Raw genomic sequence first — 27,859 nt, forward strand, 5'->3', positions numbered from 1 at the left:
AGCTTAAAAATCAAAATAGAGTGTTTACAAAATAGTGTCAAAAAATCATAATAGAAAGCCTTATATAGCGGCCAGAAATGTCACTGGTTGATGATTTATTGATTTTTAAATCGAATTTGAAGTAATGAGTAACAACAGTTAAATTATAAGCAAAATGCTGCTAAAATACCAAGTTGAAAAGAAAGGATTTTGATTTTTAAAATACTATAACATGCTATATGCTACATACATCACACCTCCTTTCTTATTTTTGTCCCTGTTCAGCTGTTTTCTGTTGTGGGTAGTGAATTTATTTTTTGTTTCTTTGTAGGGTCAATAACCTAATCTAATCATATCTTCTTTTTTTTAATCTAATCAATTTTTTTACTTTTTGATTTTTATAATTATATTTTGCTGGGTGCGTGTAATTTTGTTTTTAGCTTTATTTCTTTTAATATTTTGTTTTTGTTGAATTCTTCATGTATAATGCGTTTGAGCTGAGTCTTCTTTTGTAGATTTTCATAATTTTGCTGTGTGGCATTGTTAAAAGTTTTCCACATCTCAAGTGTTTGTCCATCTTATTTACATGGAGATAATGATGCAGTTTTCCTCCTCATCGATGGAGGCAGAAATGATAATTGGTGGAGCACCAGCATCTCTGTGGCCGGCAGGGAGTTTAAAGTGTGTCTTGCTGGAGGGCACATCAGCAGCCTCAAAGGCGGCGGCAGCTTCAGTGCGCATGCTCCTAACCTCGAACCATCAGCTGAAGCTTTAAAAAAAAAAATCAACGGAGGGAATGCTGACTATTTGTCACATTTTGTGGTTAAAAGAAAAGAAAAATAAATCCCTGTACGGACTCTTTTGTGTTTTGGCTCCCGACGCCCCCTTGCGGCGCAGCACTAACTTCCGTGACGTCAATTCAGCACTGGGAAGGAGACAGCTCCCTCCCCACCCCCCTCTTCCCCCCTAAAAAACCCAGCGCGCCTCACGTTGCATGGGTCCCCGGTTATTGATAACACCGTTTACCCGCTGGGATCCGTCCCAGTAACGTGGAACAACTCGTGGGAAATAGTCGCTGGGAACCGGAGAGGCTTGCCCGGAACGGAGGAAAACAACAACCAGCTCACTGAGGCGGACAAATACAAAGACGAGCCCACCCTCTCACTTGACAACCCGACATCAACCAAGGCAAGAAAGGTATGGGAATGTCATGCCATCCGGTTAATTGCCGATTGAATGAGTAATCGGCGTCACGGGGACGGTTTCGGCAGGTTTTTAACGGTGCGGTGGCTTCACGCCGCTCACACTGCACCAACAGAACTGATGCCTCAAAGAAGCGACTGATCGTCGATGAGGGCTACAAACATCATACTTGTGCACACAGAAAGCGCACATTGCGAAATATATGGAGAGTGTTGGTGCCAACGCTGGGTCCGCGTATAGAGTCGCTGCGGCAGTCTCACTTGGCATGGACCATAGTAGGCTCGCAATTCATGCACGTCGGCTATGATGCTGTTGAGTGTCATCATCACATCCTCGGTTATTTAAAGATTGATCTTCCTGCGTGAAGTGCGTGCGTGTGGGTGCGCGTGTGTACTCCTGCCTCGCACAGGCCCGTTGGATGTTTATTACCCGACACATTTGTTTTCGCGCTCTCATTTCACTCTCATGCAGTGGTGCAGTAGAAGGCGCCGAGCTGTTGGACGGTATGTGCTTTCTGCGACATGTGCTTTCGCTCTCACACATGCCTTTCCCCGCCAATGCGCGGCTCGTACATACGCACTGTGGTGGTTATGCAATTCTCCAGCGCACACAATGGGTCTTCACTGGGGTGCATTGCTCTTGGTCGTGGCTGTCACACACTGGTGCAGTTTGAAAGGGCAGGTGACCAGCAGGTGTGTTGAAGAGTGTAAGAACCTCCACGTCCACTGGTGGGTTCATTCATAAAGCCCATTTCCTCTGGCGATGACTCCTCTGGGCCGTCCTGGTTTCCCATTCACAGACAGACATGAGGATTCGCTACATTGCCTTGAAAAAGTGACTATGCCCCTTAAAAATTTCATGTATTTTTCATGCTACAAACAAACACTTTAATTGGTTTACGTGGATTTGATGAAATTGACCTTTTTTTTTTGCCACAGCTTCCAAACTGAATTTAACTTGACCCTTTCTAACACATCTGAACCGTTAGGTTTCAGCTCCAGCTGCATGAACTGGGTCATTGTTTGTTGCAGCACACAGCATGATGCTACCAACACCTTGTTTCCACAAGGTAATGGTGTTTTCAGACTTATTATTTTCAGTAACACACACACTACATTTGTATGTTTGCCAAAAAGTTACATTAGGTCTCATTGAACCTGAGTCACTGTTGGCTGTGTTTCTTACAGGACTAATGGCAAACACAACTTCTTACGGCATTTTTAAAAGCAACCTGCCACTCTTTCATACAGACACAATCAATAGGTATTCAGTAGATTCTCCACCCTGAGCTGTGGATCTATCCAGCTCCTTCAGAGTCACCATGAGCCCTATGGGAGCTTGTTTTAGTGGATGGTCTTGTCTGGGTTGGCTTGCAGTTGCCAACCCAGGCTCCATATTCAGATGGAGGGTTTTACACACCACGTGTTTTTATTTGTTTTAAAAATCCAAACTGTGTCCCCCTTTTTTCCCTTCACAGTTACACACTTTCTTTTGTTGTAAAAATCTCACAAAATACACAGAATATTGAGGTTATAATCTGACAAAATGTGAAAAAGTTCAATAGTTGCGAATACTTTTTTTATGGTGAATGATTTAGGGAAGTAAAGACAGTGAAAATTTTATATGACACTCATAGTGAAGCTGCCATTTTTTTTCCTGGACGCTTCAACATGTCAGTAACTCACTTTAAATATAGTTTGTTACCTTTAGATTATAATTTCACAGATGTTTTGTATATGTGTAGCTATATGTTTTGTAATTCAATTTAAAACAAATCATTCTAAAAAAAAACAACACACATTTCAAACATTTAGTTGTTCTTGTTGTTTTCCCACATTTTAGTGAAATTCCTCATTCTGAAATTTTACTGCTAAATATTAACAATTCAAATGTTTCATTCATAAACTTGGCCACATGTTTTGTTTATTCTGATAGAGTTTGGTTGTGCTCAGGTCAATAATTTAATATTTTCAGGAAGAAAAGTTAGTGTCAGCTTCAACAGACAAAGGCAGTCAATTCAGCACCGGACAGCTCCAAAAACGTAAAGCCTCTGGACTGTTCTGTAAGTTACTTTATATGTAGTTTCTCACTTGTGTAACATGACGGGATGCCCAGATTTATTTTGTTCAGTTTTTTTTTTAGTTTAGTTGTAAATATTTATTTTGTCAAAATTTTATTTATCTTTCCAGCAACAAGCTTATGTTGCTGGAAAGATAAATAACCCTTTGCATTGCACAAGGTGCAAGGTTTTGATTTGTAATTTATGCTTTTTTGTTGGGAAAAATTTGGAAATGGTGAAATATGTGTTAAGTGTTTGCAGAGAGAATCCGACAGGACTAGAACAGAAATCACTGTCAGTGGAGCTCTGGTATCATTTCATTCCAGATTGTTACCAAAAAAACATACTTTATATAAGTATTTTTTTGAGAACTGCTTCAGTGAAAATGACAGACTTTTCATTTCAAACACTGGATGTTAGTTTATTGTCTGTTTTATTGCTAGTTAAAGTTAACCAATCATCTTTAAATTAGCAAAGAAAAACATGTTGAAAATTTGATTTATTTAGCCCATAGGACCTGTACTGAAATTATCCTAAATAAATACAGGTTTTGCTTTCCTATTCAATTATATTTCATGTTTTGGCCACATTTCAACATATACTGCGTAATCTTTTATATGTTTATTGATGAAAAATGTGTATGAGGGGATCATGTTGAGGGGTTAACACCAAACAGATAAGCTAAACAACAGATTTGTACCAGTTAGTCTTGAAGACAGTTTACTTTATTGAGACTTCATCGTGGGAATTGGGAGTCATCAGTGTCAAATTCTGCCACAAACATGTAAGGTTGAACCTCTTGCAACTGAAGCAGAACTTAAATCTGTTTCAGAATCTGTGAAAAGTCGTTTGTCTGCCAAAATGTTTACCATGCCAGCTGAAAAGCTCAGATCTTGTGCGTCTTGTGGTGTCAGCAACACAAATACACACCAAGCAGAAGGAGCTGTTTTTCTGTCAATGCACATTTTAAGAAAAAGTATATTCTTTGTGAAATCCTGCAGTTGAAATCCATACTTCATTATCCAGCAGTGTTATTTATCAGCGGGTAAAAAAAAAAAATATCTCTAGTGGATAGATATTTTTGTGATTTTTGTGGTCCAATTTTCTGGAGAGAACAACTAGATAAGCCAAAAAGCACATTTTCATGTATTTGTTTTTCCCGTCTAGGCTTTTTTCTCACCTGTTGCTCCTCCATCCTCCGTAACCTGCAGTGTTGGGGAAACCCCTGATGAGTGGGACCTGTATCCATGAGCCCCGCGCCCCTTCCCCTTCCCTGTCAGGCTTCAGCACCCCCATTTCAGAACCCCCCTATCGGAGACTCGATGGAGACACCCCTGCCTGCACCCCCGAGACGGACCTAACCCCCACACAGTGTGTGCTTCGTAACGTACTGTCCATTGAACCCACCGTGCACGGGGCGCCAGGCGGCAGCAGCCCGAGCCCCAGCGATGGATGCACAGCCCACTTCGACAACAGCGTGCTAAAACTCCATGAACATGAGGCCTGCCAGTGTGGCGGCAGCGGCGGGGCTGAGGCGGGCCACAGTCCGGAGGCTGGAGCTGTCCGGAGCCAGTCGGAGAACAATAGGCTCCAGTCAGGCAGTGGAGGATTTTTGGAGGGACTATTTGGCTGCCTGAAACCAGTCTGGACCATGATTGGAAAAGCTTACTCCACTGAACACAAACATAACCAGGAAGGTATGACTCGCTTGTTCTCTGTCGGCCTCTGTGTTTATTACACGTTATTTTGTTGTGCTGTGCATTAAATTCAGCTGCAGGATGAAGAAGCTACAACAAACTATTTCAATAACTGTCAGATTCAGCCTCGTTATCCAAAGATCAATCCGAAGTCTGAATAATTTTCTTGCCTTTGGACATGGCTAATTTATATATACTGTACATTTATCAGGAGTAGACATATTTATCATCATATCTAGAATGATTACATTTCAACCAAAGTGGAAGGACTAATAGATAAATCATTTGGCACAGAAAATTAGGGTAATCAAACAAAATTTATTGTTAATACATATGAGATTTATTTAGCTAAGTAAAAACAAACAAAAACAAAGAAATCTAAGGGTGACTTCACACCAGCCTTTTAATCAACGCAGGCAGTTTGTTTGCCTGGAAAGAGCGGGGTATGAACGCGCAGACCAAAAAAGCAAACTCTGGTCTGCCTAAAAACTTCGACTGAGTTGAACTCTGGCACAGTTTGAATGTGTGAATGCTAAGAGGACCGGAGACCGCTCCAAAAGCAGGAAGTGGTCTGTGGCGAGGGAGAATCAAACATGTTGGAAAAATATACATTTAGACAAAATGCTTCCACGACTGGTGCTGGTTTCACATTCTTTTATGAACGCATAATCATTCAAATGAATGAAAATATAGGTCAAGGCTAAACACATTAGCCAATACTTAGAGTACTGACTGATTCCGGATTACTTTAGAGATTAACGACAATTCAAACTAGCAAAAGAAAAAGTTTCTGTTAAAGCCTAATTCTTGTTGAGATCCTACAAACAATCAAAAGTGCCATGAATTTTTTTTCTGTTTTCATGAATTAACTGTGATTGTTCAAATTCTTAAGTTCAATTTCGCTCTCTACACACAAACCTGATTGCTGGCAGATCTAAAAATATAAGAAATCCTTAAAATAGGACAAATCTGTCACAATCAAGCAGCTCCACCTTAAATAATTCAACAACAAACTGATATCTATCAGTCAAAATAGGTGTACAAAGGCATTTTTAAGGCTTTGGCGCTTCAGCGAACCACAGTGAGAGTCTTTATCCACACATGGAGAAAATATGGACCAGCGGTGAACCTTCCCAGGTGTGGCCAACCTACCAAAATAGCTCATGAATGACTCATCCAGGAGATCAGAAAGAACCCAGACAACATCTAAAACACTGCAGGTGTTTTTTCAGTCAAAGGCAGAGTCCATGCTAACATCTAGAAAGAAAAGGGGAAAAAATATAGTCCACAGGAGAGATCCAAACTGGTTACATTTACAACAAATCCTTTTGATTGAGATGGCTGAATTAGAAAAAGTGAAAATTGTTTCCAAACTTAAAGCATTTCAGAAAAAGATCTGACAGTCAAACATAGCAGTGGCAGTGTGATGCTGTGGGGCTGATGTACTGTTCCAGGACCTGGACAACTCGCTATGAAACGATGAATTTTACTCTTTAGCTCTAAATCATGAAGTCTGTCCATCAGTTTGTGACTTTATAATTCTAGGTTCTGCAACAGTACGATGATCCAAAGCAAGTCCACCGCCCTTTGGCTCAAAAATGTATGGCCTAGTCAAAGTCTGGACCCATTACTTTTAGCAGCCATTCATGCATAAAAACCATCAATAGAGCTAAGTCAAACAGCGACTTTTTAAGTTTTGAAGCGGAGGCCAGAGTTGTAAATGACTCCCTGATGATTATCAGAAACTGTTAAGCATTAAGTTTAGGGGGCAACTACTGCTTTATACTGACTTATTTTCCTCTTTAATAAATGATTTGAAAAGGGCTTAATTAAGTCATATTTGTCTGGTATTAAAAATGTATTTGATTATATGAGATATTAAATTATGATCTAAAGTAAAAACAGAAGAAATCTCTAAGGTAGCAAATATCTTTTCAAAGCTCTTAGAGATTTTTTAAGCCTACCCGCATTGTTAGACCTCAAAGATGTCTCAGTAGAGTCCAAACTTGATGTATTTCTGTGCACTATTCTGCACTCTGAAATTGAACATGTAATGTGTAGACGGAATAAATAAAGTATGCAATTTAAATCTCCACCTCTGTAGACGAACATAAAGATTGTTAGCAGTTGTCATTTAATTTAGCTGGAGCTCACACAATTAAATTAAGCAACAAGAAGACTAGTTACTGTTTTTTACATTCAAGTCTTTGATATATTTTTTAAAAATTTACCACTGCTGTTACGTCTGAAGCCCTGAATAAAGCAAAACGTGGCAGAAGATAAATCCAAGCCACTGAATCTGAAGCTATAATTAGAACACCACTTTATTATATTTATTCTATTAGAAAACTAACATTACTCATTACTTTCGGTGCTTACTGAGTGTTACCTCGTCCATCTGTGTTTTCAGTACCGTCAGCCCAGTTCAGTGAACGTCACAGCTGGTCAGGTGGGGAGAGGGAAACGGGTGGGGGTGGGGGGCGGGCATCCTGTGCATCATCATCCTCCACAGCTGCTGCTCCCAAGAGATCTCAACCCTTCAGTGGACATCATGAAGAATTGATTTGTGTGTCTCTTTTACTCTCCCAGGCTTGTCTGTCTTTAGCGACCAAGCCTTCACAGCCATTTAAGCAATGTCAGTTTGATAGACGACAGACAGATTAAACTATGAGTGGATTGTTGGGTTTCTTTCCTCTGTGTTTTTCTTATCTATGGACGCGAATGCAATGGTTTGCTTGATAATGTGCTGATGAGCCTCTTGTTTGACCATTGAAGTTGATGGTGATTGTCCTTCTGAGCCATGTAGATACAAACACATGCCTGGTATTTGCTAACGCTCTCCACCTCCTACATGCTGGCAAGCTTATCTATCAGTGCCTTGAAAAAGGGTTCAGACGCCTTTTCACATTTTGTCATTTTGCTTCCATTTTGCTTTACTGTAGTTTACTGGGATTGTATCAGACAGGAAGTGCATTATTGTAAAGTGAAAGGAAGATGACTTGGGGTTTTCACAATTTTCTAAAGAAAGAAAAACTCCCCAAAAAAGTGAGGTGCTGTACATATAGAGCCAGCCTGAGCCATTATCTTACATAAGCACCTTTCACTGCAGTCACAGCTGCAGCCTTTTAGGGTTTGGCTCCACCAGATTTGTACATCTGGTGGAGCCAAATGTACAAATGTACTTTGCAAAGCAGAAATTCTCAATTGAATTTCAATCTGGACACTGACTAAGTCATTCTGACACGTGAATATGTCTTGATATAAACCACTTCCCTGTAGCTCTTGCTGTATGTTTGATGTGATGCAGTATGATCACACCGTGTGTCACCATGAGGATGGCGTGTTAAGTGTGATCGTTTGTATTAATTTCATATAGTTAAGTGTCAATTTAAGTATTATCTGATCTTTTCCCACATTATTTACATGGGACTTCTTGTAAGTGGAGCATTTTATGTTTTTTCTTTTCAAAATGACTTTATTTTAACCACTTTCTGATAAAGCCCATATTTTTTGAGTGGATAAATAATCCTTGTCCTTTCAACAGATTATCTGCATTTCTTCCAGAGTCACTGTGGGTTCTGCTTGCCATACTTTTTAAATTTGTGGATTACTTATCTAGTGTTTTCATTGGTATTAAGGATATTATTTGTTTACTAATGCTCTCTAACAAACTACTGATAGAATAGGTGCATTTATACTGAGATTTAATATAATTAAAATAACCTGTAAGATGCACTGCAATTTATTTAGGGATAACAGAAAAAAGGAGGTTAAAGACACATTATTTTTAAAATAATGTCACACCTTGAACCTCGTAAGTTTTGGCAACTTTGCTTTGAACTATTACATGAAACACCAATAAAACATGATTAGATTTGAGGTTGTATAGTGATAAAATCTGAAAAAGCTCCCGTTGTATGACTTCTTTGCTAACAAACTACTAGTAATTACCACAAAAACATCACAAAATACTGATATTCTGTGGAGCATTATACGGTTTCATGTTTAATTCTGAGTTTGAGTTTTCGCTGGTTGGTGTTTAGAGTCCTGGGAGGTTCCTTTTGAGGAAATTTCTGACCTGCAGTGGGTGGGCAGCGGGGCGCAGGGGGCCGTCTTCCTCGGGAAGCTGCACGGAGAAGAAGTGGCTGTAAAGAAAGTGCGGGACATAAAAGAGACCGAGATCAAACACCTGCGCAAACTCAAGCACCCAAATATCATCACTTTCAAGTGAGGAAGCAGTCGCTGTGACAACCTTTCAGTCATTTCCCCCTGATTGTTCTTCCCTTTTCTTTACTATCTGAATGACCTTCTTCCTTCCAGAGGTGTGTGCACCCAGGCTCCGTGTTATTGTATCCTGATGGAGTACTGCGCTCAAGGCCAGCTGTATGAGGTGCTGAGAGCGGGCCGTAAAATCACCCCCTCCCTCCTGGTTGACTGGTCCATGGGCATCGCAGGCGGCATGAACTACTTACACCTCCACAAAATCATACACCGAGACCTGAAATCTCCAAAGTAAGACTGGGATCCGTCAGCCTGAAGAAAATGTCTTTTTGGGAGAACGTCTCACAGCTGATTGTTTTCATGTCGTTTTTAGCATGCTGATCACACATGACGACATGGTGAAGATTTCTGACTTTGGCACCTCGAAGGAGCTCAATGACAAGAGCACCAAGATGTCATTCGCCGGCACTGTAGCCTGGATGGCTCCTGAAGTCATTCGGAACGAACCAGTGTCAGAAAAAGTGGATATTTGGTACGAATGGTGAACTTTTTACTTGTTCTTTTTTTAAAATTATTATTTACTACAGCAGTGTAACGCTGTAGTTAGGGCTGGACAACAAATCAATAACAATATCCTGATACACATAATCAATATCAATGGATAATATGTCTGATATTCAACATATAGAATATTTACTGAACTCTGATCCAGAACCGCACAGCATCATGGGGAATGTAGGCAGAGGAAAGGCTTTAGCCGCTCAACCTCTCACCGCTAGCTTAGCAAGGTTGGTGGAATCAACTACATAACTCACTCTGTGGTTACCTAGCAACTCACTTATTCCTTAGTTACCTAGCAACAAAGTGTTGAGTAACATGCCGCAGCAGCGGTTTCAAGTTTTGCCAACGTGCATCATAACTGCTTAAAAATGGAAAAACAAAACAAAAAACAAAAAAAACAATATTGTGGAATGAAAACTGTGGATAAATCAGAAAAGGTCCCTGTACCAGTTGGACAGAATTTCAGATATTTAAAACAAGAAAACTAATCATTATTTATGCCAACAATTATCAATACTGACTGATATTAAATGCTTATATCGTAATAGCTTCTTAAGGCATATCGCCTAGCCACTGCGATGACTTTTACAAAAATATGCTTTTGACATATTTGTTAAAATTAGCATTATGTCATTAATATGAGACCAATCATTTGTGAAAAGTGTGAGCTTCTTCACCTCCTCCCAGGGCTACTATTGCCCTCTGAAGAAATGTCAAAAACAACCAATCAGAGCCATGGAGGAGGGTCTTAGCGATGTCAGTAAAGCTTGTGTATATGCTGCTCAATGTTTCTCTGCTAATGGTAGAGAAACAACAAGAAAACTGTTTATATGGCTTCTTCTGTGGCCATGCTGACTAGCCTGAGCAGCCGTGGCACCCTCTGCTGTAGCATAGCAGAGCAGCATGTACATGAGCATTGATTGGTTGGTTCTGATGGAGCAGAGTATTTGCGTAGAAGGCAGACAAGCTTGATTTTAATTTTTTTTTTAACTCTCACTACCTAAACTGTCTTGTGCTTTCTGTAAAAACACTTACATCTCGGTTCAAGGTCCTTCGGAGTGGTGCTGTGGGAGATGCTAACTGGGGAGATTCCCTACAAAGATGTCGACTCTTCTGCCATCATCTGGGGCGTGGGAAACAACAGCCTGCAGCTGCCTGTCCCTGAGAGCTGCCCTGACGGCTTCAAGATCCTCCTCAGACAGTGCTGGTGAGCACAGCCTGGATATGAATAGCAGTGCAGATGATTTTAATGATGAGGGCTGTGGAGCCAGGCTCTGAGAGTGGCTGCACAGGGAGGCGTTAGTGTGCAGTTTTGAGGACTTTATTGATTTTACTGTGCATGGGCCGTGTACACAGCTGTGTTTCCTGTTTTGGGTATGCAGGAACTGTAAGCCCAGAAATAGGCCCTCTTTCCGACAGATCCTCCTTCATCTGGATATAGCCTCAGCTGATGTTCTCTCCACCCCACAGGAAACGTACTTTAAGTCTCAGGTATGGCTGCTTTCACTTTTATTATCTGCTTTTTATTGATTTTAGTGTGTGTTCATGTACTTCTCCAGGCAAAAGTTTACACAGACTGATTATAAGGATGTAAGTAGTATCAATTTTGGGCTTTTAATGTTTCAATTGAACAATTTATTGTTTTGGTTGACTGCAAAATACTTGATAATTTGTACATACCACTGCATATTGATGTACACAAGCAGACACACGCACACGCACACACACACATACTCAGGCTCACAAAGTAATCAGCTAAATGAAATGCCACACAAGAGAGGCAGTGTGCGCGGTGCAGAGTTGGTGAACAGAAATGTGCTCTCATCAGGCTGAATGGAGAGAGGAGGTGAAACAGCACTTTGAGAAGATTAAATCTGAGGGCACTTGTCTTCATCGGCTCGACGAGGAACTGATTAACCGCCGCAGGGAGGAGCTTAGGTTTGTTTGTCTCATGTATATTCATAGATTTTATCTTAAGAGCTCACACTCTGCCAAAATATACACGTAAATGTACAGTCCTGTGAACTTTTGCACTCTTTGTTACGTTACGCCTGCAAACTTCAGACTTACATGGTAGACAAACTGAAGGTAGTGCGTGGTTACAAAGTAATTATTAATTTAGTAGTTTGATTATTCTGACGATTAATCAGATGAAAAAGAAATAATTTAACCACCTAAACATTTTTATGAAGTGTTAGAACTAAATCAAAGTTCTAATCAATTCCTTTATTAAATAAGAAAATATAGACTTTGTTGCCTAAAATGCAATAACAAAGCATCCCTTTCTATCTGCAGCTAAAAATGCATCAAACCTCAACATGTGAAAAGCTCAGTCCTTTCTGCTTGACTAAGCATCAATGCAGAGTAGGGCTAATCTCTCTAATTATTTTTTGGATTAACTGATTAATAACACAGAAGGTGTTTAATAGGAGATTTTATTTGATTTTTTTAAAAAAGAATTTGAATCGGGTTCTGGATAGAACATTTTTACAGACAAAGTTTTTTGTTTTTTTATCTTAACTCCAAAATGTGTAATATTTGTTTAGTTTCAGCTTAATTACTGCTCTGAGTATGTAATTTTTTTTTAGCAAATGACCTTTTTTTAGTCTACATACTCCAGTTAATGATTCATTGATTACTAAATTAGTTGATCATTTCAATAATTAATTCATCACAATTAATCCGATTAATTGTTTCAGCCCTAAAGTGATATAAAGACAGAAATATGTCTTTATTTACTTTTTTAAACAATCAAAAAAGTGAATTATGCATTTGTATCTATCCCTCTTTATTATTGTACCTTTGAGGTATAAAATCAAGAGCAATCAGACATCTGAGCAAGTCACTCACTTAATAAATGGCATCCACCTGTGTGCAGTTTAATCTCAGTATCAGTCCAGCTGTTTTGTGAAAGTCTCAGATGTTTGTTAGACAATATTAGCGAACAAAATTGTGAAGAAGAAGAAGCAGAAGAACAAGAAACAGAAGAAGAACTTTTCTTGTAGAAAACTTTGTTGTTCTAATGCTATTTTCTATCTGCTGAGCTCTCTCAGGCTTTTGGAGGTAGCGACTTTACTGTCAACACAAATTAATAATAAAACTGCCTTTCCAACGTACAGTTTGTGTTACATTACCTAATTAAAGTATTAATTTAATGTTTTATTGAAAAAATCGTCTAGAAAAGCACGTTTCTCTTTTCAGATTTTTATTTGCAAAATAATAAAATGCATTTTAGGATTGTAAACTTGACAAGTTGTAAAAAAGAAAAAATAAATCAAGGAAGTGGATATTTTTTGCATGAAGCCATTTTCCTCCGTTCACCACTTTTTGATGCCCTTCCTTTGTCTGTCCCTGCAGATGGTATAAGTGCCTTGAGTGCACGACTGTTGAAGAGGGTCTGGATTCTCTCATGTACATTCACAATGACAAGAACCACTTCTTCCTTTTTTTTCAGGCATGCTTTGGACATTCGTGAACACTATGAGAGAAAACTAGAGAGGGCCAATAACCTTTACATGGAGCTCAGTGCTGTGATGCTGCAGCTGGAGCTTAAAGAGAAAGAATTGCAGAGGTACAAATACATTTATTGAGGCATGTTTAAATACCAGCGATGTTAAAAAAATAATATGCCTCGGGTATTTTGGTTTGAATTGATAATTTCCTTTCAGGAGAGAGCAGTCTTTGGATAAAAAGTATCCGGGTTTGTTCAAGCACCACAGCTCACGACAGAGCAGCTCTTCCAACTCCATGGACAAGCTCATCAAAAAAAGAAATGTCCCACAGAAACTGCCCTCCGGAAAGAGGTACGACGTTTCTCTGCTTGTGCCTGCATTTGACAACAGAGTAGTTCTGAAATAGGGCACAACGGACACATGATCATTATCAATAGATGATACGACTGATAAAAGTTTCAGTAATTCAGATTCAGATCCAGAAGCGCACAGCATTCTGGGGGATGTAGGCAGAACCAGGAATGATGTGATAATTCGGAGTTTCTTCGAGCAATTTTTTTGCCTTTTGTTAGAAAAGTTCTGGTATTAATCTCAAAATTTCCCAGTTTTATTCTAGCAAATTTTTGACTTTTCAAACTGAAATTTTTTGTTGTTTTTTTCTAGAAAATTTCTGGTATTAATCTCAAAATTTCCTTGTTTTTTCTAGTAAATTTTTGACTTTTCAAACTATTTTTTTTCAAGAAAATTTAGGAGATTCATCTAAAAACTTCTGAGGTTTTTTTAGCCAATATTTGACTTTTCAAGTCCTAAAATTTCCTTGTTTTTTGTCGGAAATGTACTCCTTTTTTTACTATCTAAAATAGCCCTAATACGCCAGCTTATAAATCAGGAATGGTTACGTCACTAGATTGTCAATATTTCACTTATTTAAATACAAAACTAATCAATAATAATCGATACTGACTGATACGAAATGCTGATATCATGATACTTTTCAGCCATATAGTCCAGCCCTATTTTGAAATAAATAAATATTAATGTGGCTGAAAGAAGGAAACTGCTGACGATTCTCTGTCCCCTTTTTAGGCCAGACATCCTGAAGTCTGAGGTAATCCTTCCCAAAATGGAATCCTCTGTGATGCAAGTCACGATCCCCGCCTGCCCCAACAGGAGCTCCACTTCTCCCAGCCGGTGTCGGAGAGTAAAAACCCGCCATCGCAAGCCCGGTAAGGGCAGCAGCGGGGACCTAGCTGGTCTCAAAGCAAACCAGTCCTCCTCCAACAGGGAGACGTCAGCGCAGGCTAACAACGCTGCCGCCACCAACAACTCCAAGCAGCTCCTGGAGCCGGCGGCGGCCCTGCTGGGTCTCAGCCACGAGCAGCAGCAGAGGCAGCTGTCCTCCTCCAGCCCAGACCTCATCTGCACCACGCTGGAGGCGGAGGGCCAGAGGAAAAGGGAGCCCTCGGCCAGCGGGCTGGAGAGAGGGGGCAGCCTCAGCGCCTCGGCCGGGTTAGGGGGGTCAGAGGGCGGGGTTGGGGGCCTGGATGACCTGACAGAAACGCCTCCACGCAGCGACACTCCCAGCGAGGACGCTGCGTCGTTCCCGTTCTCCAGCAGCCCAGATTCGCCATGTGGGAGAGGGGCAGCTGGAAGAGGATCGCTGGGATCTCCTCGTCTTCCTCTTGACGGCGACGACAAGGATGAAGGAGCCAGCGCCGTGAGGATACCTCGGGGGGCTTCCGGGGGGATCGGGACTCAGCACCTGACACCTTCAGCCATTTTGTACAGGGCAGCTATCACACGCAAGCAGGTAGAGGTCTGACTAAATGTTCAGGTTCCTCAGCAGGCCTCTTATGGGACGCCGTTTGGAAAGTAAAAATAAACAGCAATCATTTCTAGGCCAGTCACAATACGCAATAAATAAATTAATCCCTTGATAGATTAAGATAAGATTTGCATGATTTATCATTTTTCTCTTTCTACCAAAAGTTGGATGAAAAAAAGACGTCAGTCGTTTCTTTGACAGACTATTTTGACTTCATAATTTATTTTATTTGTTATTTCTGTTGTTTTGTGCATTTATTTTGGATATTTACAATCTATTCCAGTTCCAAAGTCAAATATTCATTGGAATTTAACGTTCATTGACCTTTGAGAATGTGTCCTTGCATTATTATTCCATCATCACCATTATGTTATTTGAAAATGGTCTCAAAACAACAATATTATCATTTATCGCAATAATTTCTGGGACAGTTTATCATCCAGAAACATTTGTTATTGTCACAGGCCTAATAATTTTATTACAAAAAATTCGGTGTTCAAATTTCAAAGTTATGTTTTCATCATATTATTCATACATTCATAAATGTCAGCGTTCCAATATTTAATTTGGAGCTAAATATTTAGTTTGCAAATTGAATATTTAGTTATCAAATGAATACACAATTAGGAGCTGTTAGTTACTAGGTAAATATTTAGCTAGCAACTTCAATATTTAGTTTGAAAATGAAATGTTTAATTTGGAAATAAAATTGGAAGATAAGTATTTCGTTAGTTCTCTATAATTAAACCAAATCACTGCTGTTCATTTTTTACTGTGTCACTTGACAAACGGCACCGAATACCTTCTGAGCGTTTTCTGATTTGTACATTTTTCTGTTTTTTCCTACAGAGGCGTGGGGTGTCATCCGAAGAGGAGGAGGGTGAAGTTGACAGTGAGGTTGAGTTGCCACGGAGACGGTGAGTAACTTGCTGTCCTTCGTCACTGGAAAATTCCCTCAAGCCACACTCCATCTCTGACAAGTCACAGATTTATTAATAGAAATAAGAATGATTTCCCCAGGTTTTAATCAATTTATTTGTTTATTTCATTCATTTGCAGCACGTGTCAAACTCAAGGCCCGTGGGCCAAATCCGACCTGCCATAGCTTCTTATGAAGCCTTCTAGACTCTAGATCAGTGTTTCTCAACCTCGGGCCAGCGCCCCCCTAGCCCTAATCCAGGTCCCTCACCGCCCCCCACCAAAGAATTTGTAGGCTACTTTGCACTGACAATTATTTTATTATTAATATTACTATCATTATTGTAGATGTTATGAATCGGCGCACCGATTATGTTTTCCCGTACACTTCGCGCCCCTTATGCTCCTTCACCTCGCGCACATAACGGGGTAAATGTAGCGAGTTTTGCCCTAAACGTATCGGCGTCTGGAGGAGGGGGGGGGGAGGCGAGCATATGTTTCTACGCTCCTTCTTGGGGGGTGCCGATTTATGTTTTCGCATCCACCTGAATAATGTGTAGTTGCGCCCCTGCCCATGGCACTTCAACAATATTATTTTACCTTTTATCTGGAAATAGTGTCTGTTTATTCTTACCATACAGTCTCTGTATTAATTATTGCTCGAAAAGTCTTGCCATACCAGTTTATTCCTCTGTATTTACTTTAGTTTCTTAGTTTATTCTTGCATTTTGTTCTTCATTCATTTTCATTTAGTTTCATTTGACATTTGATTAGTTTTATCCTCTCGGTTTATTGCTATGTCCACTTTAGTTTCTTTCCTGTTGCTAGATTTATTTTATCGTTTATTGACCATCAGTAATTTTCACTCATCACCTGCTGCGCCACCTAATCGTCATGTTTCACATCATGTGTTAATTTTTCACTGTTCAGCGTCGGATTCTCTGTTTTTATGCCATAATTCACATCTAGTTCGTCGCTACGTTTTGCCCGCTTCTCATGTTTCAGAGTTTTGCGCAATGTGCGCGGCGTTTTTGTTTTGTTGTTTTTTTTTAACTCCCTAAGGTGCAGGGCGGTCGGGAAACATGTCGATGTAGAAAACACAGACTGACATGAACCTTTTAAAACAACGGAAACAATTTCTGCATTCTGATTATTGAAATGTAAAAGTGCTGTGTTGTTCTATCACCCCGTTTCATACCGGACCACTTACAGCACCGTGTTAACGCTATAAAATGAACGCTCTCTATCGAGGCATCACCCATGGAGGGATTTCTTTATTTAAATGGGTTCATTTTTCAGAGGCATACAAAGTGAGGGTATCGTGATTTTAGTAATTAAGAGCGATTTTCTGTTGTCCTTCCATGGAAGTGGGCAGCTTTCAAATGGAAATAAAACACTTTTTAATATAAATTGCTGCTTTGACATGATCACAGAACTGCCAAAACATATGTAGCCTACATAAATACCAGACAAAGTTAATCACAGCAGCGTCATCAGCCGGTGTAACGCTGAACTGATGCAGAGCTGCGCCATGAAGCTACAAACACTGAATAGAAGAAGAGCTGCCATCGATACAGTTGCAGCCAAGCATGATTTAATGTTACACAATACAGTTTTACCAAGTTGCTCAAAGTCTAAACTGGTATTGTTGTGCAATTAAGGTGTAAAGTTTACCTTCGACCAAACGCCCCACCAAAAGCATCCCAGCGCCCCCCTTTTGTAAAAATGTCCGCCAGCGCCCCCTGCCGTCCTCTGAACGCCCACTGGGGGGCGGTACCGCCCACGTTGAGAACCGCTACTCTAGAGCAGTGTTTCCCAACCCTGGTCCTCAAGGCACACTGACCTTCATGTTTTAGATGTTCCCCTGCTTCAACACATCCCATTCAGATGATTGCAATTCAGCAAAACCCTGTTAATCAGTCATCAATTGAAATCATGTGTGCTGAAGCAGGGGAACATCTAAAACATGCAGGTCAGTGTGCCTTGAGGACCAGCGTTGGGAAATACTGCTCTAGAGGGTCACAAAAAAAGAAATAGTTGTGTGCCTGTTAAAATCAAAGAAGCTTTTATCTGTATAGTGCTAAATTACATCAGTATGAAAGGATGATCAACATTCTTTCTTTCAGGAAGTGCTCATTTTATCCAGAGATAACATCCATCCGTCCATCAAATTTCTTTCACCCTTGTCCCTAGGTGGGGTTGGGAGGGTGGCTGGTGCCCATCTCCAGCTAACGTTCTGGGCGAGAGGCGGGGTACACCCTGGACAGGTTGCCAGTCTGTCGCAGGGCAACACAGAGACACACAGGACAAACAACCATGCACACACACTCTCTCACACCTAGGGACAATTTAGAGAGGCCAATTAACCTGACAGTCATGTTTTTGGACTGTGGGAGGAAACCGGAGTACCTGGAGAAAACCCATGCATGCACAGGGAGAACATGCAAACTAACTGGCCGGGAATTGAACCCAGGCCGGGAATTGAACCCAGAACCTTCTTGCTGCAAGGCAACAGCTCTACCAACTGCGCCACTGTGCAGCCCCTCCAGAGATAACAATTTAGTAATATTTCAACAGCTTATTTATAGGTTTTATCAATACATCTTACCACACACAGCCCTTTGAGGACATTCAGGATCTTTATGTGAGCCAAAATGAAAGTGAGTTTGACACCCTGAAATTACAGTTTAACATTACCCTGTTACATGTTGATATAAGCAAAAGTTTTGAGTGAAAACTAGAAAGTGAAAGTAAAATAAGTATTTTATAATCTACCCTTTGTCTCAAACCAGGGGCGGAGCTATAGGGGGGGCGGCTGCCCCCGGGCCCGGGTCGGATGGGGGCCCGGGTCTGGAGGTGCCAGGGAGAGATGAATGGTTTCAAGTTGCTTAAATGTCTGATTATAGACGGAGAAAGTGCGCCCTCGCCTGTTGAGAAAGGTGTATTTAATGTTAAAGTCAACATTATTGTTACGATAAATGCAGTGAACCTGCCTCACTACTAAGTAATACTGAGTCAATATACTTTGATAGAATATTACATTTCATTAAATATAAAATAAATATTTATCTAATCTCATTGGTTTCTTTAGACAGACTGTCATATTTTTAGGTTTTCAGAAACAGGAATTTATTAAATCTTAGGATTTTTGAAATTTTTTATTTACTTGTCTCTCTAGCCGTCCGACCAGCATCACCAAGTGCCAGTCGGTTTCCACCTTCAGCTCAGAAAACCTCTCGGTGTCAGACGGCGAGGAGGGCCACACCACTGACCACTCTCACAGCGGCACGCCCGACGTCGTCAGCACGAACACGGACGACAGGTTGGATGACCGCAGCGATGACCTCCTCTCCCAGGGGTCAGAGATCCCGGCAGACAACACCGATCCTGCACAGGCGTCTGACGGCCTGTCGGAGAGGGATGGCGCTCCGGGCCAGAGCAAAGCTCAGCTGGACACCGGGCAGAATCCTAATGAGGTAAAGGAAACTCCACAGAGGTTTGCATGTGTCAGTTAGTGTTGTGCTTTCAGAAAAGAGAAAAGAGCAACACGACTAACTCAAAATAAAAAAATTAAAAAAAAACAAAGAAAAAACTATATGTTGCTAAAATTAGATGCGAGAATCTCATTGGCACCTGTTATTTTGTGTTACAGCAAAACAACCCAAAAACATTATTTTGTTTTATACGACAGACCAAACCAAAAAAGTCACAAATAATTTACATATAAAGACTTTGAAAGGAGTAAATTATATATGTGTTCTTCACAAAAAAATCCAGTGCAACGAACTGCCAAAACTAAAAAAATAGCAGATATTTTAAATCCATCTTTTCTGAGGAGGTATAGTAGGTTTTTAGAGAACATTAGTGAACAGACAGGTTACGGTGAAGGTTTTGGAGAAGCTTAAAACAAGATTAAGTTATAAAACAGTCCCATGCTTTAAAGATCTTATAAGAAAGAATGCCAAAAAACTGTTTGTAACATACACAATCAAAACTCCCATCTACATTCATGAACCTATGAACAGAGCTACACTGGGTTGGCTTAGGAGGAAGAATATTATTTATTAGACCAAATAAAACTCCTGAGCTGGTCATAATGCAGCAAAATGTACATCTGTTTCTTTTGCTCATTAAATTACTGTATCGTTATGTATATTTTGGCAGAAGAGAACAGCAATGATTTGACTTGATTAATTTTCAAATAAATTTTTATGTAGATTTAACTGGGATTATATTAAGATAAAATTAGTGACTGTTTACTTGATTTGCTCTAATTGCTAGTTCTTTTTTTAAACGTAAGTACATAATTGAGTTTTTTATTATTATTATTATTTTCAGCATACAAACAACAACATCTACTCCACCAAGCTAGAGAGTTTTTGCAATTACTCTCAGGAGAATATTTTAACATAGTGGATGAGTCATTGCGACACTGTTACCTTTAAAATTCAGCATGAGGTGATACTATTTTGCTTAAGGTTGCGTTCAGATCAAACTTGTTTCCACTTATTACACAGAGTATTTTACAGAAAAAGGATAAAGTTGTTCACTTGACCCAGTGGTTCTTAACCTTTTTTGAGGTATCGAACCCACCAGTTTCATATGCGCATTCACTGTACCCTTCTGTAGTGATAAATAAAATATTATATATATACACATTTTTATTTTATTTTATGTCTTAAGAAAATCAAAGAAAACATTTGGAGAAATATCCTGACAAATGATCATAATTCCTGCATGAAAGGGTTAAATTAGCTTTTGTTGTTCCCTCCCAACAACAAATTAGCTAAATTAATCCATATAAACCGGGATTATGTGTAATCCAGACAAGATATCATATAATTTGGGAAGATTTGAATTAGAAAAACAGTTTAAGAAAAAAGGTGTACACACCACTGTAAAAACTCAAATAACTGATTATCATTTTCCACGTATATCCTGCATGTGACTGTTTTTCTTTTCATTTTTTCTTCAGAACCGGGCCTTATGTGATGATTCTGACTGCGACAGCGCTGAGCTGGACCAGTCAGGCAGCGGAGAGCCCAGTCGGCCTCCCAGTGCCGGAGCGTGGGTATCGCCATCCCAACCCAATCAAGGGTCTCCACAGATGCCCCACACAGGACATCCTCCATAGATCACCACGCGCAAAACAAAGACCTCCGGTCACCCTACAATGAGCAACCATCACAGGCGCACACCAATCTGTCAGTGCAGTACATTTCTGTTGCCATGAAGAACCACACCTACGACGACACTCAGACAATGACAAGTAGCTTATGGTGTCTCATAAGTTTGTTGGCGGGTAAACCTGTATCAGATGACATAGGTCGTTTGGCGTAAACACGACAAATATAATCAGATACTGTATTTTGGCAGCTTGTGACATCAGTTAAATGTCATTTACGTTAAGTAGGGTTGTTTTTAGGAAACATAGTTACCACGTTAACCTTAGGCACTACGCCACTTCAGCAAAAACCCATTAGATGTGCACGCATGCACAAGAAGATACTACACTCTTTAAAGTAGTCCTTAAAACACTTTAACCCTCACTCTGGGAGCATCCTCCATGACTCTCCACACTCTAATGCATCAAATACTAATGAGAAATAATGTAAATATACAGTAAGAACCACAAGAAATGTCTAACTTTATTTTATATGTAAGATAAAATGTAAGATTAAACTGTATGCAGCCCTATGAACAAATGCATGACTACATGTTTATAATTTATGGTTAGAATGTGTCTGTTTTCTATTTTGTGAAAGTTTACACTTTTTTAATCCTGATAGTCTTACTTTAGTTATCTGCTTTTTGTTTAATAAATGTCGGCATCACAAAAGAAAAAAAAAACAACAACAACATGTGAAACCATCATGAAAACACTTAAACAGGGAATTCAGTAGGTGATACATTATTTCTGAACTCTTACTGAGTTTTAAACTAACGACACGCATACGGTTTTTATTGGGTTTAGTAAATCAGGAACAAAAAGGAAGATTTTAGGGTTCACTCAAAATGCACCTCTACCAGTTTCAACTTGACGTTGTTATAGAAACATAAAATGTCTGCACAGAATCTTGTGTTTTTGATTTTCCCAAGTCTGATTCAAAGTGTGCTAAATTACAAAAAATAACTGCATATCATTACTTTAAAACATTTTAGGAACGGAAGACGTATCTTCCTTTTTCCACCAATTCTTCAAAGTTAGTAATCCCAATGCACCTGTGCTAGCTGCTAATGCTGACTTAGGTTTTTTGGTCCTGCTGAACTGAGGAACCAGGCCTAAACCGTCTTATGACTGCACTTTGTTCTTGGTGACCATCATCACATTTATAAAGATAAACTGATTATTTTTCATTTTAACTTCACCAACTTTTCTCACTTGTAAAATCTGGCACTAATTTTGCAACACGTTTGGTGCTAGCTGCTAATGCTAAGTGATTTTTCTTATTTTTTGGGGGTCTGCTGAACTAAATAACATAAACGTTCTAATTTTGCACTTTGTCCTTGCTGATAACATTCTCAAGCGAAAACTGATTTGTTCAAGCAGGAACATATATTTTTAAGTTTTGCCTATTTTTACTTTTACTTTACTATTTGGCTCTAAAGTTTTTCAATGCAAACTGAACCATTTAACGCTAACTAAGTTCATTAGTACGTTTGTCCTAATAAACTAACAATTTAAACCTTTTATTACAGTGCCTTGTCCTTCCTTATATCACAACTGACAACTTAATTTGTTTAGGCAAGGCCTTTTTATTTATTTATTTATTTTTACCAATTCTTATCTCCTGTAAAACTTTGCCGTTAATATCTATTACAATGCACACTATGCTAGCTGCTAATAATAACTAAAATCTTTTGCGCCGGCTGACCAGGGGTGAAAGTAGGGGGGTACGGCAAGGTACTGCGTACCCCTAAAAGATTGAGCGGGGGTTCGCAGTAACTGCATGAGAGAGGAGCTGCTGTCAGCTGTAAAAAATCAGTGGGTTCACTCTGCAGCCGTGAGTTCATCCACTAATCAGCCATGACTGATTAGTTTTTCAAGAACAATCTAAAACACGACTTAATCAGGTAATAACATTTTTCCCATTTCATATTGTTTCTGAACAGTTCGTGCTTTGCTAGAGCAGCGGTGCAACATGTTGATCATGGAAGATAAAATTCCGTGAGTCGATCTCGGCTTTGGGTGACAAACTGAACGCCGCCAGGATGCTGAGACCAGCACGTCCTCCTCTGACTGGCTTAAAACGTTCGTAACTTTGTTAAAGATCAACAACAAAAAAATCAATAAACGTGTTCAAATTAATGACCCAACAACAAAAATAACCTCAGTAATTATTATTTCAGCAAGGTGTTGCGCAATTCTGTGCGTTTCCGTTCCATTATCAAAATAACTAGCAGAGCAGGAGTTTAAAATTAGATTATGTTAAAACCATAACATTCAGTCTGTTACGATATTAGGTTGGCAGGCTTGATATTTATTTTGCGATTATTAATAAGCGCTCCCTGAACACAGCGGTGATTGATTAGTTTATTTTAAACTCCTTTGGCTGTTTGTACAATAAAGTAGAAAAAGCCAGGAGGTTGGAAAGTGAACTGGCTTTGCTGTTGCCTAGCAACATAGCATACATTACATTATTTCACTGATGGAATTTGATGATGTCAAAGTGTTGTGATGTCATAAGAAACAGATGCCTTGAATGTCCTGCATCTGAATCAAATTTGAAGTAGCAGCAGAGAGGTTGGTTATTCCGTATTGGATTTAACTTTGCATTGTTTCATAGCTTTTCAGATACATCAGTTGGACAATCAAAATGAACACTGATTCATTAACACTGTCCCAAATTAGCCTAATGACTAGGGATGAATTGGTTTTATTGGTTGTGGATTTTTTACAAAGGCTTAAGGAAAAAACTGCGATACTGATTAAGGACTCCATAATGCAGGATGATTTGGAAAAAGCTCGTGAACAAATTGAGGTTTTAAATGATAAAGTTGATTCACTCACTAAAGAGCTAAACTGGTCTCTCAAGCAGAACAAATACCTGGAAAATCTGAAAATCCCAAAGTTAAAAAACGAGGTAGAGACCCGAAGTTCCCACAGGACTCAGCTGTTGTCTGAGGTCAAACAGTACCAAATTAAGGTCAAAGATCTTCAATCCTCTTTAAAAAACCTTGAGAGGGAGTCAAAACTGCAGGTTGAGAAGGTTGAGGCAGAAAAGTGGCAAATTGTGTCGGAAATCAATACATACAAAGTGAAGGCTGAAAAACATCAAAGCCAAGTGAAGAAACTTGAGTTCGAACTGTCCCGAAAGATTGATGAGATCGGCATAAAGAATCAGGAGATTTTGAGAGAAAAGGACAGGTACAGACTTCTCGAGGCCAAGGTAAACGCTCTAGAAAAGCAGTTGAAAGAGGCAGAGAAGGAAAACAAAATTCTTGAGAAGAAGCTTCCGAAAACCCCGCTGGAGGAAGCAATAGATAGAACTAAACAAGAGTTTAAAGCAAGGGCCGATTTATCTTCAAGCGCATTAACTCTGGAAAAAAAACTAACCAGGACATTAAAAGGACGTCTGACGAGAAAAGAACAAGAGATGGGAAAACTCAAGGAGCAGCAGGCTGATACCTCCAGGCTCTTAGCCTTCCAACAACAAAGAGAGGCTCTCTCTGCGAAAAAAGCTTTAGAACATACAGAATCTGATTGGAAAGACCTAAAGACACAAATTAAAGCCTTGAATTATCATATAAAGGAACTAACCGAAAACAGCAAGAATGATCAATTTCAACTTAAAGAAGCCACCGACAAAGTGAATAAGGTGACACAATTATACACTAGTGAGAAAATGGAACACGAGCGATTGAAGGAGTCCTTAAAGAACAAAGAGGACAAGGTAGAAAATGAAATTACTTTTAAGAGACCTACATATGTCAGCAAAACGGAAAGAGAAGCAAACGATAAACAAGTTCAACCACCAATCCAGAAAAATAAAGTCCAGCTACCAAAAACAAATTTGATAGGTAATCGAAAAATCCTGTATCTTCGTGACGGCAAGTTGGAGCCAGCATTTAAAGACGACCTCAAAACACAACCAAAATTAAAACTGAAGCCAACTCCCCCAAGTAAAAAGAAGCCTGAAATCCCGCATTTTACACCAGCAGGCAGGAAGGTTTGTCCCACGGAAAAAGAGCAGAGAAAAATTAGTGGGCAACCTGGCGGGAGTGCAGATGAGAACGATAAAACTCCCTTATTAGACGTTAGAGGCAAAAATATATTATGAGGCGCGTTTGGATGGATGGACAGTTCTAATCATGAAATGATAACGTCCCCATCGACTTACTTTTGTTTTTCCATAACCATCATTTTCTGTTTTAATCAAATCAACTTTATTAGCTCATTGATTAATAACTTGCATCCTTATGTGTACGGAACATTGTGTTTCTTTCGACGACACACTCTTTAAATGGGATGCATAGGTTTTCACCGGGTGCTCCGGTTTTTCCTACCATTCAGGGAAAAAAAGTGACTAGGCTAATTGGTGTCTTTTAAATTTACCTTTGTCTCTCTCTGATTAACTGTTGGAGACACTCTTTAAATGGACACAATCTAAACTAAATGCACAGGTTTTCTCCGGGAGCTCCGGTTTTTCCTACCATTCGGGGGAAAAAATTGACTAGGCTAATTGGTGTCTTTTAAATTTACCTTTGTCTCTCTCATTAACTGTTGGTGACACTCTTTAATGGACACAATCTAAACTAAATGCACAGGTTTTCTCCGGGAGCTCCGGTTTTTCCTACCATTCGGGGGAAAAAATTGACTAGGCTAATTGGTGTCTTTTAAATTTACCTTTGTCTCTCTCTGATTAACTGTTGGAGACACTCTTTAAATGGACACAATCTAAACTAAATGCACAGGTTTTCTCCGGGAGCTCCGGTTTTTCCTACCATTCGGGGGAAAAAATTGACTAGGCTAATTGGTGTCTTTTAAATTTACCTTTGTCTCTCTCATTAACTGTTGGTGACACTCTTTAATGGACACAATCTAAACTAAATGCACAGGTTTTCTCCGGGAGCTCCGGTTTTTCCTACCATTCGGGGGAAAAAATTGACTAGGCTAATTGGTGTCTTTTAAATTTACCTTTGTCTCTCTCTGATTAACTGTTGGAGACACTCTTTAAATGGACACAATCTAAACTAAATGCACAGGTTTTCTCCGGGAGCTCCGGTTTTTCCTACCATTCGGGGGAAAAAAGTGATTAGGCGGTAACACTTTATTTGACGGGGTTTGAATAAGACTGTCATATCACCGTCATAAACATGAGGAAGTCTTCACGACACTTAAACTGTTGTCATAAAGTGTCATTTGGTAAATCATGACACTTTTAATTTATTGCTCTGCCATTTTGCTTAGTATTAAATTTCTTAATTTAATTTATCCTAAAGTTTTACAGCAAGATGTCTACAAAGTACAGAAGCCCATTTCCACCACTCTAAATTATCCCATTATAATGAGCTATCTCAAGAATAATGAGTGAGTATCTCATTATAATGAGATACTATCTCATTATAATGAGATTGTATCTCATTATAATGAGATATAGCAACTCATTATAATGAGATAGTATCAATATCTCATTATAATAAGATAGTATCACTACCTTATTAAAATAATGAGATACTATTACTATCTCATTATAATGAGTTGCTATATCTCATTATAGTATCTCATAATAATGAGATACTATCTCATTATTTTGAGATATATTTCATTATTTTAATGAGATATTATCTCAATTAGATAGCATCTCATTATTATATGTTATTTTTATATAATAATAATTGCATTATTATTTTTTGTCATAGTACCCCCAAGAATTTCAAACTACTTTCACCCCTGCTGCTGACCCAAAAGTCTGAAACAAACTAAAGAACTTAAACCTTTTCCACACTGCACTTTTGTCCTTTGTACCAATATCAAAAAAGTATCAATTTTGATCAACCAAGTTGTTTTTTATTTAATAAATTATGCCTCATTTGTAAAAATCCACCGCTAACATTAATAACTCACACTGTTAGCTGCTAATGGCAACTGAAGTTGTTTAGTGTTAAACAGCCTTAGTTAGTCTTAAGCAGCTGCAAAGTTGTAACATAATTAAACATACACTGCTTCTAACTCCATGTTTTCCACTTTTGACCTCCTACAGACTTATTCACAAGAGGCACAGTTTAGTTTTAACCTTACTAGATCATGTTGCTGAAATTACATTTGTGCAGCCAGTTCTTAAGATATGAAGAACCCAATCAACTGTTACTGAAGCTACACAAAGCTCAATAGAACATTTTGGCTTTTTTTATTTCATGCAACTACAGGGTTAGCAAAGGGCTTATCACCTTGGTACGGTGCACAAACACTTCCAAGTTTGAAAGTTTCCCTTTATGTTGATGTTCCATGAAAGAAGCATTAAAAGAAGTCACAGTAGTACTCAGTTGAATCTTAATATTAATCAATGTGTAAATTAGAAGGTGATCCTTTTTTTGTAATGAACCAAAAGGCCTCCTTGGACTTCATGATGCTTGCAGGCCTCTTAAAAACCTCAACCTTTACTTTGACCCTTTAAGGTGACTGCAGGAGTAGCTGAATAAATAATAGAGCACTTCTCCATAGTGGTTTCTAGAAAACTAAGTATCCGATGGGTTTAAGTATCTATTTTGTTTTTATACAGGATTGCACATTGTACCAGTACCATAGAAATTATATCAAAAGCAGAATATAATGAGCAAGAGTAAATAACGTATTGGTTAAAAACAAATGTGTGAACTTTAAAAATAAGGGGCCATGTTAAAGCTGCAGTTTATTCTGTTGCTGTGTCACGTGAGACAACTGAATGAGAAATAAATTATTTTCAATGACTTTAAGCATGTCCAAAATGTTGCAATGTCTTTT

The 27,859-nt window shown here is 39.2% G+C and overlaps 1 protein-coding gene across 1 annotated transcript; it reads left to right on the top strand.

Moving 5' to 3' along the window:
- The first annotated feature begins 544 nt into the window (after window positions 1-544).
- On the top strand, window positions 545-27,831 carry map3k12 (mitogen-activated protein kinase kinase kinase 12). Its single transcript, XM_008414196.3, has 14 exons — window positions 545-1,176; window positions 4,409-4,938; window positions 8,982-9,165; window positions 9,259-9,450; window positions 9,533-9,691; window positions 10,769-10,927; window positions 11,103-11,211; window positions 11,549-11,658; window positions 13,175-13,291; window positions 13,389-13,523; window positions 14,259-14,982; window positions 15,847-15,914; window positions 19,094-19,391; window positions 20,891-27,831. The coding sequence occupies exons 2-14, from the start codon at window positions 4,470-4,472 to the stop codon at window positions 21,047-21,049; spliced, it is 2,883 nt and encodes a 960-aa protein (XP_008412418.1). The 5' UTR covers window positions 545-1,176; window positions 4,409-4,469; the 3' UTR covers window positions 21,050-27,831.
- The last annotated feature ends 28 nt before the right edge of the window (window positions 27,832-27,859 follow it).

This window comes from Poecilia reticulata, chromosome 7 (assembly GCF_904066995.2).
Source record: "Poecilia reticulata chromosome 7, P_reticulata-male-v2, whole genome shotgun sequence".
NCBI classification, from domain to species: Eukaryota; Metazoa; Chordata; class Actinopteri; order Cyprinodontiformes; family Poeciliidae; genus Poecilia; species Poecilia reticulata.

What these genes read in the sequence shown, in the direction of transcription:
- map3k12 (XM_008414196.3), top strand. Translation starts at nt 4,470, where the DNA reads ATGAGTGGGACCTGTATCCATGAGCCCCGCGCCCCTTCCCCTTCCCTG. An exon ending in AAACTGCCCTCCGGAAAGAG is followed by an intron (nt 13,524 to 14,258) that starts GTACGACGTTTC and finishes TCCCCTTTTTAG; the next exon opens with GCCAGACATCCTGAAGTCTG. An exon ending in CCGGGCAGAATCCTAATGAG is followed by an intron (nt 19,392 to 20,890) that starts GTAAAGGAAACT and finishes TTTTTTCTTCAG; the next exon opens with AACCGGGCCTTATGTGATGA.